The sequence below is a fragment of the Orycteropus afer genome, unplaced genomic scaffold (assembly GCF_000298275.1).
Source record: "Orycteropus afer afer isolate SDZICR_OR568_19922 unplaced genomic scaffold, OryAfe1.0 scaffold00059, whole genome shotgun sequence".
NCBI lineage: Eukaryota > Metazoa > Chordata > Mammalia > Tubulidentata > Orycteropodidae > Orycteropus > Orycteropus afer.
The window spans coordinates 8,206,180-8,226,027 of NW_006921646.1; the positions used below are offsets into that span (position 1 = coordinate 8,206,180).

The 19,848-nt window shown below is 38.7% G+C and overlaps 1 protein-coding gene across 1 annotated transcript in view; it reads right to left on the bottom strand.

Moving 5' to 3' along the window:
• Positions 1 to 989: 989 nt before the first annotated feature.
• Positions 990 to 19,848, bottom strand: part of GLO1 (glyoxalase I) — a 23,833-nt gene continuing 4,974 nt past the window's right edge. The window contains exons 2-6 of the mRNA XM_007939461.2: positions 10,748 to 10,830; positions 6,125 to 6,265; positions 4,792 to 4,859; positions 4,081 to 4,170; positions 990 to 1,081 (exon numbers count right to left, since the gene is read on the bottom strand). Of these exons, the coding sequence (XP_007937652.1) occupies positions 990 to 1,081; positions 4,081 to 4,170; positions 4,792 to 4,859; positions 6,125 to 6,265; positions 10,748 to 10,830 (474 nt within the window). The remainder of the gene's footprint in view (positions 1,082 to 4,080; positions 4,171 to 4,791; positions 4,860 to 6,124; positions 6,266 to 10,747; positions 10,831 to 19,848) is intronic.

Consider the following 19,848-nt stretch of genomic DNA (forward strand, 5'->3'; position numbering starts at 1 on the left):
GAGTAACAGAAGCACCACTTCTATAGAGTAACCAGGGTATCCCCAGAGCAGTCAGTGCTGACAGACTTCCTCCACTGCTTCTTCCCTCACTGTGGTACTCAGACCTGAGGGCTCAGAGGATAGCGCTCAAACTCAACAAAGGTTTTTACGGAAGACTCGTGAAGGGGGTGTTGTGAGGTACCAAGTTTTGGGATACATGTAAATACTAAAAATGATGATGAGATCTTGAGTATTTGAATCTATTTACGCTGCTTCAGTTCATTAGTTATTTTCCGTGTCTAGCTTTCATGCTTTCTCATAGGACAGCTGTGAGGATTAAGTGAGATAAAGCGTGTGACACAGCCTAGTGTAGTGTCTGGGTATCTAGTAAAGATTATTTGCAAATCCCATCCCACCCTGCCACCTAAAATGAAGCCAGTCCTTAATTTTTGGGAATATTTTACAATGAAAATAAATAGGTTTTCTACCAGTATCCCTGTCAGCACAATTCTGGACTGCTCCCAATAGTGTCTGCTCTTTTGTAAAATAAACACTTCACACTGTTTGAAGTACACATAGTTTCCTTTTTGTTCAGTATTCCTTAGTTTCCATTGTGAAGAGTTATTTCCGAAGAATTGAAACCCCAGAAGATAACACAGCAAAAAAATGTTAACTGGCTTTTTTGAAAATGACAATTCAAAGGCAGGCTTGAAGAGAAGTCATATTTAGGAATAAAAGAAGGTGAATGCAGCCTGTGAAGGGAACTGGGCTAATTATTACCTAAAAAAGAAAAGTTACACAACTATACTCAAGGACATAAGTTAAAGCAATACTTTAAAGCCAAAATAGCTGAACAATTAGGTGAAAAACACAGCAGAAAATAGGTAAGAGAAATGAACTTAAGGAAATATAAAATGGGACAATGAAGCTTTTGTTATCTGAGTATCTTGAATCATATTGTTTCCTCCCTGCTCCCACAACGTCTTCACTGAAATCTCAAAGTAGTATTCTCAAGAACTAATAGTTATCATTTGGTTAGGATTCAAAATTTCAATCCAGTAGCCATCAGGATCTTGAATAAATGCCAGGCCTTTCATTTTACCTGTAAAACGAAATGATTCATTATTTAAAAGATTAAGGAAAAAAGAAAAAAAAAAACCTTAAAATACATTCTTCATTAATTCTAATTTTAATTTGCATTTTAATGATTATTTTGTCTATAGTTTTAATTAAAAAAAAAAATCCGTTATTGGTGTTGCCAAAATATATGCTTTTCAGACTGCCTAAAATTTACCTTCCACTCATCGCTAGAAATAAACCTTCTTGAAAGTAAACTGTGGCACTGGTTGTATTGTTAAGATATCAGGTATTTACCTCACCTTCATGACATAATTTCATGCTACAATTTTAGTAGTCATAGACACTGTCTTATTTTAAAGAGGAAAAGAGAGAACAGGGAGGTGCTTGTGGGTACAGGGGTAACATGGCTTATCAATACAGCTAAAACACCCAGATTCTTGGGTCATATAAACCCTATAAACCCTATACCATGAAAACCCCATCTCTGTCAATGAGATTCGTTCTCTCAGGAACACTTTAACAGGGATTGAGAAAATGTGACCTCAGAAATTTGTTTTGGGATTAAGATGCTGAATTAGTTTGACTTCTAACCTGGATCCTTTCCCCATGATGAAACCCTGTGGAGCACAGATGGAAGATGGGAGTGGGAGGAATGAGAAACTTCCAGAGTGATGGTAGGCTACGAGAGGAGTAGGTAGAGAGGCAGGGTAAATGTTTTACACTAGTCTGTGTGGCAGTAGGGGCCTGGACCAAACAAACCCTCATGGCTGTGAGAGAATAAATAAAAGGCCCCCCCCCGCAGTACCTAAAGGGTTTAGTCTAGTTATATTAATATCAAATAAAATAAAGACTTTAAGGAACTTATTTTTGGGTGGCCAAATACACAATGAAACAGTCAAAGCTGTGGGGGCTCAAACTACTGGTTTAAAGGTCCTTAGGAGTGAATAAAGGCAGTACAGAAGCCTGGGCTTGTGAGGGACTAAGAAAAATAGGTGAGAACCAAATGATCTCTGTAGCCCTCAGAGTGTCTCCTACTAATAATGCTTCTCTCTGAGGGACAAAGGGGGAAGAATTGAACTAAAGGGTTGTTTTGTGAAGTGTTTATCTCTTATTTTCAGGTGCCTAGGGATCTCCACCCTGGGCTCATCCAGTCATCTTCCTGAGATCATTAGGGCTACTAAGAATGGGCTGTCTGGCCTTCTGTCATTCACATTGTCCAATGGACTGGAATAGCCAATATCCCAGGGAAAATTAGCTCAGATGTCCAATCAAGTATTTGAGGAATAAAACTATTAAAATAAAACAATGGGTTATAGATTTAAATAGAAGAATATAACAATGAACCAAGAACTTAAAAAATGTAAAAGTAACAGGCAGTATGATATATTCATTGCCAACATGAAATAAGAACAAGGAAATAGTAAAGACACTAAGCAAAAATTAGGGGTGAAAATTACAAATTATATCTAAAATTATGAACATAACAGATGACTTAAATATCAGAAATGGTAAATTTGAAAAAAAATATTAGTTTGAGGAAATTTCCCAAAGAAAGAAGGCAAATGCAAATATATATATATAAAGTTTCCAGAACAGAATGTGCAAAGAACATACGTATGTGTGTGTACATACGTACGTACATACACACACACACATATGCTCTGGTGGCACAGTGTCAAAGGCATCTGACTGCTAACCAGAAGGTTGGTGGTTGAAACCCACCAGCCACTCCACAGAAGGAAGATGGGGCAATTTACTTCCATAAAGATTCACCACCTCAGAAACCCAATGGGGGTCGCTATGAGTCAGAATCAACTCAATGGCAGTGGGTTTGGTTTTGGGCTATGTGTGTATGTGTGAGAGAGAGACAGAGAGAAAGAGAGAGATCAAATCCCTTGATATATGTGTTGTTATCTTAACAACAGAAGAGGCCAAGGCCACAGGGAGGAAAAAAAATCAGTAATATCCCAGTATGGGTAGCAATAACATAATGGGTATAGGGAAGAGCAAGTTCTTTTCTTGCTGAGGAAATCTGGATATTTTAATTAAAAGAAAAAAAAAGCTTAAAATGAAACAGTATGTGAAATTGAAATAATAAATTATGATGACAGAGATCCAAGTAAAATAATTTTAGTAAATGTAAATTCAATAAAATCTAGGTGTATGCAATTTCAAGAGACATAAGGACTTGCAAATGTTATAAAAGGATGAAAAAAGTGGTTATTAACCAAAGAGAGCTGTAGTTATATTCAAAATTAAAAAAAAAAAAAACCCAACCTTGCTGCCTTTGAGTTGGTTCTGACACGTGGCGACCCCTCCTTGGGTTTCTGAGGCGGTATCTCTATGGAAGTAGATTGCCCAGTCTTCCTTCCAAGGAGTGGTTATATTAATAGCAGATAAAACAGACTTTAAGGAATCTTTTTTTGGGGTCTCCAGACACACATTAAAACAGTGAAGACTGGTGGGGAATGAGAGAATGTGGTAGGGACAGTGGGGTAGGAGAAGCAGCCTAGGTTTTAATGGCTCTCAAGGTCCTGCTTCTTCCTAGTTCCTTGTGAGGCCACCTTAGTTGCTGTCCTTCAGTACCCTAGAATATCCAGATATTTTTCCAATTGTTTCCCTTTTTTGCTTAAGCTAGGTTGAAATAGACTTCTGTTACAGGTAGTCTCCAGCTTACAACGGAGTTCCATTCCAATGACTTGTAAATCGGTTCTGATGTAAGTCAAATACCTTTTTTTTTAAAAAAAGTTTTCATTATTGCCTTTTATTAGTAGTATCTTTATATATAACATTGAACATCAGCTGAGAATGATAACAGCAGCAAATTACATGTTGCAACATTCTATGTCATACATATTACTAATGATAAGATACACAAATAAAAAACAGTAAGTGCAGTTCTAAGTTGGAGACTATCTGTACTGGCCACCAAAAGAATTTTTACTACAATGGTGCCCTCTATGGGTGCTCAGTATTATTTAACTGAAGAGGTGGCCTGAAGAACACAGGCAGTAGACTTACCATCATCAGGTTTCTTCACAAATTTGACTCCTAGTTCTTCAAATCTCTTACAAGCACTGTATACATCAGGAACAGCAATTCCAATGTGACCTTAGGTGACCACAACAAAAAAGGCAGGGAGAAAAGGAAGAAATTATTATAACACAGTATACTAAGGGCTGTGTATGGCTTCTAAAACTCATTTACTTAAAAAAATAAGGTGCCTGAAAACAGACTGCATCAGTCAGTTTCAAAGTCTATAATATATTAAAGAACAAGAATCTAATTGGGAGGGTAGAATGAATTGTTTAGTTGCTCTGAATAACAAATTATTTAAAATAAACCAATATTGGCTCATATATAGTTCAACCTGTTAAGAATACCCACAGCAAAAAGAAAAATCATTTACAAATATTTAACAGATTTGCTTTTGGCATTGACTATGTGGCAACCAACTGAAGACTGTAATCCTACAACATCTATTGAAAGATTTCAAGTCAAGTGTATAGTAACAGAAATCAGGATTATCATTCACCAAGTCTTTTTATTTATTTATTTATTTCATTAAAATGTCTTCTGGAAATACAGTAAGATTATTTGTGGAACGTAAATAAATTGATTTTACTTAATAATTAGCCCATGAATGTTTTAGGTTTATTGCAATCACAGATAAAAGTGGACATGCAGAATCACACAAATCCACAGAAATTTTATATAAACAGGCAAACATACCAAATCCTCGAGGGTCTGAATTGCCACTATGGTAACTCTGAGTTGCATCATCTTCAGTGCCCCAATTGCTACAAAAAGAGTGAAAATATAACTACACGTGTCCAGTAGAAAAAGATATTCTGAGAAGAAAGTTGCATCACTCTGTCTTTGAAATATTCCCTCAGTGTTTTATATATCTGGCCTAATCCCTGCTAATGCAAATATGAAGTTCTCAACTATACAAAGGGCAAATGGACAAGGTATGATTTTAACTAGAATGAGGAGGCAGTAAAGCCAGGTATCTTAATAATAATAATTGCAATGATAATGTATTGTGCTAAGTATTTTATATTTCATCAACCCTCTAAACAGCTGAATGGGCTAGATTTGAGTATCTCCATTTTGCAGATGAGACTGCTGCTCAAAAAAACCAAAAACCAAACTCACTGCTGTCGGGTCAGATCTGACTCATAGTGACCCCTCCTTGGGTTTCCAAGGCAGTATCACCATGGAAGTAGATTGCCCCATCTTCCTTCCAAGGAGTGGCTGGTGGGTTTGAAATGCCAGCCTTCTGGTTAGCTGTCTAATACCTTAGACACTATGCCACCAGAGCTCCTGACTGCTGCTGAAGGGAGGTGACATAACTTGTTGAGGGTCACAGAATTATGTCTAGGCCAAGACTCATGTCTACATCTGTCTGATTCCAAAGCTCCATTTTGAATCAAAGGACACACTAAGTTACACACCTTGAAACAAATGCTCTTTGATAGTTGTTAAAGAGTACATAGCAATGACATAAAGAAATAAAGGGAAAACCTATTTCTACATTCTTAAAGGTTGAAAACAGAAAAATACCTTAAAATTTTTAATGTAATTATTACAAAATGGTTTGAAGGCTTTTAAAAGAAATACATCATATAACTTTTCTGCATCAAAAAAGTAGCAAAAAAATGAAGGAACAAATATTTGAATGCTGGAAGTACCTAAACATTCATTAGCTACAGTTGGGCAAATATCTTACCATTTCACACTTTACTTTAAAAGACAGATTAACTCACTTGCCCTATCTGTGCCACAGGGACAATAAACAAAAGCCAAAACCCAAACCAAACCTGTTGCTGTCAAGTTCCTTCTGATTCATGGCGACCCTATGTGTTACAGAGCAGAACTGCTCCATAGGGACCTTCCAAGGACAATACAAAGACTAAAAGTGTAAAAATACTTGATCATATTCTTATAAATGTGGATATGATGTAGCTTTGCTTTGAATTAAATTGGTAAGTAAAGGGAGGGAGAGTTAAAAAAAACAAAACCCAGCTTACAAAATGTAGAATATATAAAAACTAATACTCACTGTGTCAGCTCCAGTGTAGCTTTTCGGGAGAATACCCATGCTAGTTTTTCACCTCTGTCTTTGGGGATGTCATTTTTATCTTCATATGCCAAGAAATACAGTGAAAATTTCATAGTGGGGAAATCTAACTTTTGGAGCAGCCTGAAATCAAAAGGCAACAGGCCCTAATCATTAATAATAGGAAAGGTTGATCCATACTAAAATCAACAAACCTAATATTCTCATTCTACTAAGTATAAGATATATATGTAATAAGGCTGTTTTAGTAGAAAATCCTGGAGAAAAGTCAGTGAAAAAAATCTCATTTAAAAACAAAATAACAACCTTATTCATCTGTAATCAGTAAACTACAAAACTCCAAGTGGTTGACAGTAGCAGCCGGGCACCATCTAGTTCTGGTCTCACAGTCATATAGGCTGAGAATCACGTGGTGTACTAGTCACTTGGACTAATTGTTTCCACGAGTCTTTGGTTTTTCTTCATTCTTCTTTGCTCTGAATGAGGAGAGACCTATCATTGCATCTAGATGGCCACTTGCAAGCTTTTAAGATCCCAGTCAAAAAAGCAAAGTTATAATTCACAAATCTTCAAATATAATGGAATTATGATAATTGTTTATCAACAGAAAAAGTCATCTTCAAAAGAGAATCTTGCATTTTCAAGTGAAAAATACAATATATTACCTTATTGTTCTTTCAGATATGTGCCATTCAATTAAATAAAGTTCTTACTATGTTGAAACTTCTAGGAATATTCACACAATGAGTTTGATATGAGAGAATTCATCAAACTGTGCAATTATGATTCATTCACATTTCTGTACATACAGTAGAGTTAAAATGTTTTAAAAAGATAGTTACCCCATGGCTGTCAAGTTAAATTCAACTCATAGTGACCCTATAGGACAGAATAGAATTGCCCTACAAGGTTTCTAAGGCTGTAATCTTTACAGAAGCAGACTGCCACATCTTTCTTCCTCAAAGTAGCTGGTAGGCTCAAATCACTGATCTTTTGGTTACTAGCTAAGTGCTTAACCACTGTGCCACCAAAGCTCCTTTAAGAACATACAAGGAGCAAAACACACACACACACACACACACACACAAGCCTCTAGGGAAAGGAAATTGAGGATAGGTGGTAAGAAAAAAGGTAGGAGGAGAGATCAATATCACAGAACACATTAGTATCATTCAACATTTAATGAATGTCAACAATAAGTTATTGAATAGTAGGAAATACTGTAAAAAGGTCAAATAAAATTAAGACTGAGAAAAAGTCACTAGATAAGGAAAACTCCCATCAGAGAGTTTCAGCAGCATGAGGGGGCAGAAGCTGAACTGGAATGGGTTGGAGAAAAAAATGGGAGGTGAAAGAGCAGAAAGTATGGTCAACTTATGTTGATGGCTGGTGACAATGGACAGAAAGGCAGAGAGCAGAGAGGTCAGAATCACTTTAGAATAGAGAAGACTTAAGTTTTTTTGCAGGCTAAGGAGAAAGCCAGCCTATAAAGTGAGTTTAAACTGTAGAATTATTTTGTAAGGAACAGGGTAGAATGAGGATGCACATAATACAATTTTCTTTAGATTACTGAAAATTAAATGCTCAAAGATGACTTGGTTTATAATCAACAAGAGGAAATGGTTGAAACATAGCAAATGGAAAGTTTCTATAGTTCTGCTCCAAATCTTTTATTTAATTATCACTTCTATTTAATACCCTTTGCCCAATGAGATCTGTGCACTGAGTTATCACAAATAAGATTTACTCTAATCTAACAAATTTAAAAATATCAAACATGTCAACTACTCCAATCATAAAAAACTATCTCTGTACCCACTAAAGTAGACTGTATAACCCTTATAGACCATTCAAATAGGTATTGGAGCAAGTGAACCTGTTGCAACCTGCTTTTCTGAACTGAGCATTATCTTCCAACATAATGTCAAGTTGCATCCTCTTTGGGGTCTCTTTAAAAACAGGGTAAACATTGGTATCAGTCAGGCCTGGATTTGAATTCCAGCTCTGCCATTTGCTAACTGTGGGACGTGGTGCCAGTAACATAATCCCTTTAAGCTTTAGTTCCTTCCTTCATCTGAAAAATGGGAATATACACTAACTCATAAGCCTCTTGTAAAGAATGAATGAAGTAACTTATAAAGTGCCTGGCAAATAACAGCAAGTGTGTTTTGATAAGTTTTTCATCCTACACCATCAGTATATGCAGTATATTCTGAAGAGAATGACAAGAAACTGGTAACAGCAGTTATTTCTGGGGAGGAGGTCTAGGGGAAGGAGACAAACACTTTGCATTTTGTATTTCTCTGAATTGATCACGTTTTCTAAACATAGACCGAGACCGCACTACTTGAACTTTTCTCCCAGTGTCAGTGGGGGTTATGCAGGCAGTAAATTAAAGATCATGTAATTTTATTCTTTACGGGTCTGTGCTACCAAAACCAGAAAGTCTTACGGTTACTTAGGAAAATAAACAAACAGACAAATAAATATGTCTTAAGGATTATAAGATTTCCTGTTATAGAGAACCAACCTATAAAAATGGAACAGCTAGATCTTTGACAAAGGCCCAAAATCTTTGACAAAGGTTATAGATCTTTGACAAAGGCCCCAAATCCATTAAGTGGGGAAGAGAATGTTTGTTTAATAAATGGTGCTGGCAAAACTGGAGATCCATTTGCAGAAAAATGAAACAAGATCTGTACCTCACACCACACACAAAAACAAACTCCAGATGGATCAAAGACTTAAATGTGAAACCTAGAACTATACAGTTTCTCAAGGAAAATTTAGGCTCAAACTTAAGGGCCCTAATATTTGGTATAAATAGACTACCAAGCATAATTCAAAATGCACCAACAGCAGAAGAGAAGCCAGATGATTGGGACCTTCTAAAAATTAAATGTTTATGTGCTTCCAAAGACTTCTCCAAAAGAGTCAAAAGAGAACCTACAGATTGGGAAAAAATATTTGGTAATAACATATCTGACAAGGGACTTATCTCTAGAATTTATAGAACACTCCAACACCTCAATAACAAAAAGACAAACAATCCAATTAAAAAATGGGCAGAAGACATGAATAGACACTTCACCAAGGAGGATATTCGAGCGGCCAACAAACATATGAAGAAATGCTCACGATCATTAGCTATTAGAGAGATGCAAATCAAAACAACAATGAGATACCATCTTGCTCCAGCACTAGTAGCAAAGTTCAACAAGACAGAAAATAACAAATGCTGGCGAGGTTGTGGAGAGATTGGGACTCTCATACACTGCTGGTGGGACTGTAAAATGGTACAACCATGTGGAAAGCAGTATGGCGATTCCTTCAAAAGTTGGAAATACAAATACCATTTGACCCAGCCATCCCATTACTAGGTATATACCCTAAAGAAGTGAGAGCCATAACAAGAACAGATATATGCACGCCGATGTTCATCGCAGCACTATTTACAATAGCCAAAACTTGGAAACAACCTAGATGTCCAACAACTGAGGAATGGATAACCAAACTTTGGTACATTCACACAATGGAATACTATGCAACGCTAAAGAATAATGTAGAATCTGCAAAACACCGCATAACGTGGATGAACTTGGAGGACATTATGCTGAGCGAAATAAGTCAGTCACAAAAGGACAAATATTGTATTAGTCCGTTATTGTGAAAGTTAAGGAAAGGTTTATATATTGGAGGACATTTTCTTTGTTGGTTACCAGGGGTGGGAGGGAAGGGGAGGGAATGCTGTTAGATAGATAGAGATAAATATTGATTTGGGTGAAGAGAAGGGCAATGTACCAAATGTGAGTGACCAATATGGCAGCATTGAGGATGAGAAAGACAGAGAGAGTTACATGGGCAGTACAAACAACAAATATGAACCCCTTTGCAAATACAATACTGAGTTGTCAATGAAAGCAAACATGGGTATAGGGACGGATAGATGGGTGAACAAGCTAAACAATTATGTATGTCTAAATGGAGAGTGTATCCAAGATCATATACAGGGTTGGCAGAAAATGGGCCTCTCGAAGAGTATGAAGGGATGGACACTGGGAGGAGGTAACTATGGGGAGGAAGTGGGAGGGGAGCTGCTGCATTGTAAATTTTGGTCAATGACATGAGACAAAGTATATGTGAACTGCTGTATGAAAGGTGAATTTGCTCTGTAAATCTTCACCCAAATCCTAATAAAATAAAAAAAAATTTTAAAAAAAAATGGAACAGCTAGCCAGTTTTAAGTGAACCCATTCATTTTCTGAGTAATACATTCTTCTATTTACATCTTTCCTGAAGTAAAGAAGAGGCCAAATGTGTCAGAACATCTAAAAGGGTCTGAACACATTCAGGATTTGGCTGACAGCTCCTGGAGAGAAGGAAGTTGAAGAAAATGCAAGTATTTGTGTCTTTTGTTGCCCAGGGAGCCTGGCTGGAATACAGAAAGAAAGAAACTTGACAGAAGCCCGGGCCAATCAGGCACAGAACCTGTTACTCCTGAAACAGAAATGAATTCACTTTTTAAATGGGTCTGAAAACATTGCCTATACTTACAAAGCTGTAACAGAACATAACATTATAGGTACCAATAAATGTTTTACTTACGTCATTCCAAGAATTCTGGTATAAAAATCTAAGGACTTCTTAGGATCTTTAATTCGTAGCATGGTCTGCTGCATTAGAAAATCCTAAGGAGAAACAGTATATATTAAACACCTTTAACTTTTACTATTTATTACAAATATTAATTGTGCTTTCCATACAAGAAACAGTCTACCAATCTATCACAATGTTTTTTTTAAAAAAGAAACAATTTTGTCCCCTTGCCTATCATTGAATCACCTACAAACAATTCTCAGACTCACCACCTACAACTTCCTACGGTTCTCTGTCCAGGGATGTTTTCTAGCCACAGGAACAGGCCCCTGTGTGGGACAGGTCCAAAGTGCCAGGGAGTTTATACTTCAGGAGTGACCCTCAACCAAAGAAGGGTTTTAAAAAACCGTAACTTCCTTGCCCCTTAGTGGGACAGTTCTGAGGCATGTTTTACAGTCTCTCAGAGGCTCCCCGGCAGGCCTGAGCCCCAGTTACCCACAGTGGTTATCCACTTTTAATATACTTTTTATTGACCTTCCTTCCCTACTCCATAGAACTTTCTGTGATCATCTCCCAAATAAACTACTTACAACTAAACCCTTTTTTTGATTCTGCTTTCTGGTGACTGAAGCTATGACCCTGATGCTATGAAGAAAGAGTTCAATGATTACATTTGTTGAATGAATGCATAAATGCCCTTCTAGCACCATTCATTGGTAACCATGTAAATTAGCAAGGAGTTACTCAAGAGATCTTAGACTCCTAAATAACTGAGAATGTAAAAAGTTACTATCACTAACACTTGGTCAAACTGTCCAATTTATAAATCAGGAGACAGAAAGCTTAATCTGACTGGAAAAAGGGATATAGAATATATAAATTCATGGAGTTAAGATTATTATTTAGCATTAATAATACTTTACCCAGGGTTTGAATTCATTAGCTACAATAACTGTAAGTATTAATATCCCCATTTTATAGCTGAGAAACTGACACCCAGAGATGATTAAATTAACCATTCAAGCCTTCTGATTCCAACTTCAAGTCTCTTTCTTCCTTCTAGACCATGAGTCTGTAAACCATGTTAGTTGTTCCCCAAAGATTTTTATTCTTTTTGTCCATGGTCTTGACAAAATAGGCTTGAAAACTCTGACCTCTCCTTATGTAGTCACATAGTCAACTCTCCCTATAATTCACATCATATAAAATATAAATATACTTTATTCATTAAGCATCATCAGGAAATGATATTTTTCTATGTTGCTGACTTCTTAAGTAACCCAATGTACTTTTAAAGCATTAAAACTCATCTATAACAAAACCAGCCTAAAACTATCTTATGCAATGGATGCGATTGAATATACTGATTTCTTTATTCACAGCAATATAATCACACATAAAGCAGTTGGCTCTGAAGTCACTGTTCCAGAATATTTGGATTGCTTTTCTCGGTCCACTGCCATTCTCTGGAATGTCTCAGTTTCAGCAAGCAGGTGAGACAGAGAAAAGCAGCTCCTGACATCCAGATGCTGGCCTGGCACTCAGAGTTTGCAACAAGGTGACACACTGCCACGGAGTTGGACCCGACTCATAGTGACCCCTCCTTGGGTTTCCGAAGCAATATCACTATAGAAGTAGATTGTCCAGTCTTCCTTCTGAGGAGTGGCTGGTGGGTTAGCAGTCAAATGCCTTAGGCACTAAGCCACCAGAGCTCCTGGCACTCTGAGATAATTAGGCCTTGGTTTTCTCCTGTTGAATACAATCAAGAAAACACCAAAAAAGTCACTCTGTGACTGCAATGAAGTGAGACCCCCACCCTCCCACACCCCCAAAAAAGGCAGCAAGACCACTTCCTATTCTTATCTAAGTATCTAAGCAGATGAAAACAAGACACTGTGTTCTAGAGACTTTGGCCTCTTAGACACCTTTTTAAGCCAGGAAACGAACTCTCCACACCCCCATACAACAACAGGCCTATAAAACGAACAATACCAGGGAGGTGAACAATACCAGGGAGGTACGTACTTGAACAAAATGTCTATGAATTGTTGAATGGAAAACCAATTTGTAAACTTTCACTGAAATCACAATTAAAAAAGAAAAAAAAATTTTACAAAAAGATACCATGACAATGACATGAGACAAAGTACATGTGAACTGCTGTATGGAAAGTGAACTTGCTCTGTAAATCTTCACCCAAATCACAATAAAAAATAAATAAATAAATAATAATAATAATAAGATACCATGAATACTACAAAAATAGCAAACATCCCCCTCTCCTGGTTAATATGAGTGACTTGTTGCTTTTCTACGAGTTACAACTGTAAAGAAAGGAGGCTGGCTCTAAAACAAGATCCTGTGTTTGATCTTTCAGGTCTGAAAATTATAGGCAATTACAAATGCCAGTACCTGGCAGGCCTCAAGAGGGAAAGATGCCTCCTCCACTCGGAGACTTGGTATAGAGTCAGTATACTGCAGTCTCTGGAGGAGTTGCAGTCAAGACTCAGCCTCCCTCCACGGATCATGCTCCTTCCTGCAACTCCAAAGATCCACCTGACCCCTGCTCACTGGGCGCCTTGCCGGAGAGAAACACTGGGGGATCTGGCACGCTTTCCTTTTTGTTTACACTATAGCCAAGCCAGAAAACCAAACCCACTGCCATGGAGTCTATTCTGGCTCATAGTGACCCATATAGGGTTTCTAAAGCTGTAAATCTTTACACAAGGCAGAACAGCTGGTGGGTTCAAACCGGTGATCTTTTGGTTAGCAGCTAATGCCTTAACCACAGTGCCATCAGAGTTCCTTTATACTAGAGCAGTAAGTGAGTAAAGGTTTGATTGTTACTTTCTGTTTGGCTAAGGAGCTTTGGTGGTGCAGTGCCTAAGACATTTGACTGCTAACCAGAAGGCTGGTAGTTCAAACACACCAGCCGCTCCACAGCCACAGAAGGATGATGGGGCAATTTACTTCCGTAAAGATTTACTGCCTTGGAAATCCAACAGGGGGTAGCTATGAGTGGGAACCAACTTGTTGGCAGTGGGTTTGGTTTTTTTTTTTTGTTCAGTTTGGCTAACATAGTCTATTCTTTCCTTCTTGATAATATTCATTAAGATACCTAATCATAGAATTATCTTGCATCCAATCCAGAGTAAATCCTGCTTTTTTACCAAACGAAACCAAATCCTTTGCCATTGAGTCAACTCTGACTCGTAGCAACCCTATAGGATAGAGTAGAACTGCTCCATAGGGCTTCCAAGGTTGTAAATCTTTATAGAAGCAGACTGCCTCATCTTTCCCCCGGCTAGTGAGTTTGAACTGCCAACTTTTCAGTTAGCAGCCAAGTGCTTAACCACTGCACCACCAGGGGTCCTTCTGCTTCCTTACCCACCCACTACCACCGAGTTGATTCTGAGATATAGCGATCCTATAGGACAGAGTAGAACTGTTCCATAGGGGTTTCCAAGGCTGTACATCTTTACGGAAGCAGATTGCCTCTACTTTCTCCTCAGAGTAGCTGTGGATTTGAACTGCCAATCCTTTGGTTAGCAGCCCAAACCTTTAACCACTGAGCCAGCAGAGCTCTTTCTGCTTCATTAAGCCCTCCCCAAAACCTACTAATACAGTCCAATTCTGTAATAGATCCTTTCTAACTCCCTCTTACGAAAACATTTGTCCCACAATTCTTCATGGTGTGCATTCTCCCTGGTTTAAATGAGCATAAATTTAACCTCTTCAACCTTAGGTGTATCCCTGGAGGTCTTTGACTAGAGGGCATTGACACTGATTAGTCCCCTATCTCCCATTTGCTGTGCCTGATAAACCAATTTTAAATATGTCCCTGGTTATTCTTTCAAAAAGGAGCCCTGGCGGTGCAGTGTTTAAGTGTTCAGCTGATAACCAAAAATTGAACACATCAGCTGTAGTTCTACTGTCCTACAGGGTTCTATGACTCAATATTGACTAGATGGCAGTGAGTTTGGTTTCCTTTGGGTATTCTATTAAACACTAATTTAGGTACTGACATAAACCAAACCAAACCAAACCCACTGCCATTCAGTTGATTCCAACTCATGGCGATCCCCATTAGGTTTCCAAGGCAGTAAATCTTTACTAAGTAGATTGCCCCATCTTCCTTCCGGAGTGGCTAGTGGGTTTGAAACGCCAACCTTCTGGTTAGCAGTGATATGCCTTAGGGACTGCGCTACCAGAGCAGGTACTGCCATAAGGGTCTTTTAAAGGAGCTCTGGTGGGGTAGTAGGTAAGGCATTTGGCTGCTAACTGGAAGGTGGGTGGTTCAATCCCACCAGCTGCCCCGTGGGAAGATGAGGCATTCTACTTTCAAAAAGATTTACAGCTTTGGAAACCCAATGGGGGTCGCTATGAGTCAGAATCAACTTGATGGCAGTGGATTTATAAGGGTCTTTAAGGAGCTCTGGTGCTGCATGGGTTAAGGCATTTGGCTGCTAACCAAAAGGTTGGCAGTTCAAACCTACCAGCCACTCTGTGGTAGAAAGACGAGGTGGTCTGCTTCCATAAAGATTTACAGCCTTGGAAACCCTATGGGGTAGTTCTAGTCTGTCCTACAGTGTTGCTATGAGTCAGAATCGACTCAATGGCAATGAGCTTATAAGGGATAGAAGGAAGGTTACATTATCTGACCTTAAAATAGGGTACTGGGTGGGCTCAATGTACACCTGAGCCCTTAAAAACAGATGAGGAGGACAGAAGTCAGTCAGAGAGATGCTGTTAAGAAGGCAGGCAGAAGGATTAACTTGAAAGGTTAGACAGAAAGACATAGGGAGCAGAGACTTTATATTAATGGAGGAAAAGCAATTTGGAAAAAGAGAGTAAGAACCCACAACTTAAAGAACATAATGCCACTGAATTATAAATGTAGAAACTATTAAACTGATGTATGTTCTGCTGTGTAAATTTTCAACAACAAAAAAGACGGCAACAAAACAAGACAGGCATATGAGCTGAACATTTACATTAGGGAGATACACTCCTTGGAGAGAACAATCATGGGAGAATAGACCAGCTGTGTATGCACAAGGAGACAGCTCAAGGGGCAGGAGTGCATGGAGGGAAGGACACAGGGAAGAAGTAATATGGGAAGGAAGTGGAAGGGGAGTTGTTGCATTGTGGGAAATTATAATCAACATCATGAGACAAAGTGTATGTGAGCTGCTGTATGTAAAGTAAATTTGCTCTGTAAGCTTTCACCCAAATCACAATTTAAAAAAAAAAAAAAGATGTCAGCAAAAGAGAGGTATAGCAGAGGGGAAGTTAGAGAGTTTGATTCCAAGCATGAGCAGGATTTGATGTAGGGCACACATGTAACAAGATAACGATAGCCTCCCAGCGGACAGCCCACAAGGAAACAGAGACCTCAGTCCTACAACTCCAAGAAAATGAAGTCAGCTTTCATACAGCAACTTGAATGAGCTTGGAAGCAGTTTCTTCCCAGGGCCTCCAATAAAGAGCCCAGCCCTGCCCACAACTTGATTTTAGTCTAGTATGGTCCATGTTGGCCTTCTAACCTGCAGAACTGTAAGATAAAATATTTGTTTTGTTTTAAGCTTTTAAATTTTGGTAATTTGTTTCAGCAGTAATAGAAAATGAACACACCTCATTTAAGTCCATAATATAATCTCTGCTGAAGTAGGCTGAAGTCTATACATAGGTTTTTCAGATGACTGAAACTGTCTATAGTTAGTTATTACCGGCAGCTCCTGGATAATGAACGAGTTCCGTTCCTAAATCTGTACCATAAGCAATGTTGCCTAATAGCAATGCACCATTTTTACTAGTTTCCTGGGAAATAGAGCTAGAGTTATCCAAAGGTCAAATTCTCCTTTGAAAAGGGAAAGGATTTCTTAACTCTTCACCCCTAGATAATACTAATATCTCTCATAAAACAAGTATTGATAATTTTTTTCCCCATGACTTTTTAGAAAATCAGCCTTTCACTTGCCTTCACAATAAAAGGTCATTTTGGAAATATAAGTGTACCTGTGGGAAATAAGACTGTTTTGCTGTGTGACCACTAGAGCACATGGCTTGTGTAATATATGATACATGTATATTTTTACTATCTATTTCCTTCTAGGGTTACTTCTCTTACTCAACCTATGTCAAAATGTGACAGCTTGTTCTTGAAAAGAATTCAGCTACCCTCTATTTATTCTATCTTATCTAAATGGGTTGCCTGTAGTTCTTTTCTCTCCACTCTGTACATCACCAGCCAACAACATACTTCAAGGCTATTTACACTATAGATAAGGGAGACAGAAATAGCTAGGAGGCACAAAAGATAATTTTAAATATTTTAAAATTACTTGCTAAATTAGTTAGGTTGGGCAATCCTACTTCCGTAGTGATACTGCCTCTAGTGATACTGCTTCGGAAACCCAAAGAGGGGTCAGAAACCCAAGGAGGGGTCGCTATGAGTCGGGCAACTCCACGGCAAACAACAACAACAACAAATTAGTTAACACACATGTCAAACTATTCTTACAAGAGATAAAGGAAATAGGAAAATCCTATTAGTACTCAGTATCATGAGGCTTTTCAATTCCCGTACGAAGGAAGAAAAAAACAAACACACAAGTATGAGAAAAAATAACCCTTGAGAAGCAATAGGGTTCAAATGCTGGCTCTGCCACTGTGCTCTTGAGTAAATCATCACCTCCTCTGAATTTGTTTCTACATCTTTAGAGATAATAGAGTTCCTAGTTCCAAAGGAAGGAGCCTTGGTAGTTCAGTGGTTAAGCAATCTATGCTAACCAAAAGGTCGGCAGTTCAATTCCACCAGCCACTCCACAGTATAAAGATGTGACTGCTTTTGTAAAGACTGAAAGCCTTGGAGACCCTATGGGGCAGTTCTATATAGGTCTATATGGATCCTATAGGGGTTGCTATGAGTTGGCATCAACTCCAGGGCAATGGGTTTGGGTTTTTTGGGGGAATTGCAAGGGTGCAATTGATAAGTAAATGGGATAATGCATGAAAGCGATTAGCATAGTGCCTGGCGCAGAGCAAGCTACTTGGCTTACTGTTGTTCTTGCTGTTGTTATTATTATAAACCACACCCAGAGTTTCCACTACCAACTATTGCTTTTGATTCCCAAATTGACATTTCCCAGCCCATACCTCTAACCTCAGCTCTGGACTTACATGTCTCACTGACTATTTATCATTTCCACCTGGGTCAAAATATCAAATTTAGCAGAGATTAACGTGACACCCCCTTCTACATTCCCAACACAGAATGCCTCTACCACCCACCTTCTTCATCCATGTCAGACCCTGGCAGTCTACCTTCGTTCCTTTACCATTCCTTCGATCCAATCCAAGCATCCTATTGATCTGGTTGCTTAGATTCCTTTTGAATCTTTCTCCTTGCCTTCCTTGCTCATGTCTCATTGCTTACCTCCCACCTGGACTACCCTAATAGTCTCTTTGGTCTCTGCTTCTTGCAGACTGACGTAAACGCAATCCATTCTCTTCATTGCTACTCTTTCTACAATAAAAACCCATTCATGTCATTCCTAGATGAAAAATCAATCCCTCAGTGGCTCCTTGCTGCTTTTGGGAGAAGGTCTCAAAAGCAAGTACATAAGGTTAGCATAGTGGCTAAGGCACTTGACTGCTCACCAGAAGGCTGGCGGTTCAAACCCACCAGCCACTCCTCGGAAGGAAGGTTGGGCAATCCTACTTCCGTAGTGATACTGCCTCGGAAACCCAAGGAGGGGTCGCTATGAGTCGGGGCTGACTCGACGGCAAATAACAACAACAACAACAAGGTTGTTGCCTACTTCTCCAACTTCTGCTTTTTTCACTACTCCTCTAAACTGGTCATCTCAATTGTTTTTGATTTTACACCTTATCATTAAAAACAAACACATGTGCACCCCCGCAATAAATGTGTATGTATTTTAATTATATAGATGTACAAATGTACATTGTAAAATAAATTGATTTGCCAAATAGAAATCTTTATAGGGTAAGATAAACAAAGGAACTTAATGTGAGTTCTCATATTTTCTTTGAGCATCCAGTGACTGTACTGTGCATATGCACATGTGTACATACACAAACACACATCAACGCCCATAGTTTAAGTTCTCACTGTATTACCTATAGTTGCCTGAATGTACCTGTACCAGTGCTCTGATGTCTTCATGCCTTTATATATACTATGATTCTTTCGTCCTAGAACAGTCATCCGTCCATCTGACTGCTTTCCCTCCTCCTTCCCATTCTCTCTTCCCCCAACTCCTGCACCCACCTCTACCTGGTTACCTCCTCCATATACAGCAACACTCAGCTCAAGTAACACTGATACTAAAGTGTTCCCTGACTCTCACACAGGACCCAAACCCAAACCACTGTCAATGATTTGATTCTGACTCATAATGACCTATAGGACTGGGCAGAACTGCCCATAGGGTTTCCAAGGCTATAAAGCTTTACAGAAGCAGATTGCCACATCTTTCTCCAGGGGAGTAGGTGGTGGATTCAAATTGCCAACCTCTTAGCAGCCAAGCACTTAACCACAGTGCCAGCAGGGCTCCTTCCTGTAAGACATAGACCTCATATCATAATATATTGTTGTTGTTGTTGTCAGTTGTCGGCTCCAAATCATGGCAACCCTGTGTACAACAAAACAAAACACTTCCTAGTCCTGTGCCATCTTCACAATCATTGGTTTGCTCAAGTCTGCTCTTGTGGGCACTGTGTATTTTCAGTGGTTTCCAAACTAGAGGGCTCATCTTCTAGGACTATATCAGACAATATTCTGTTGTAATCCATAGGATTTTCATTGGCTAATTTTCAGAAATGGATCACCAGGCCCTTCCTTCCTACTCTGTCTTAATCTGGAACTCCTGCTGAAACCTGTCCACCATGGGTGCCCCTACTGGTGTTTGAAATATCAGTGGCATAGCTTCCGGCATCACAGCAACAGGCAAGCCACCACAGCACAACAAAATGACAGAGGGGTGGTAGATTATTATATATATCTTACATCTGTAACTACCACTAGACAGAAGAGAATACATACACACTGGTCAAATAAAGAAAAAAGGTATTCCATAAGAATA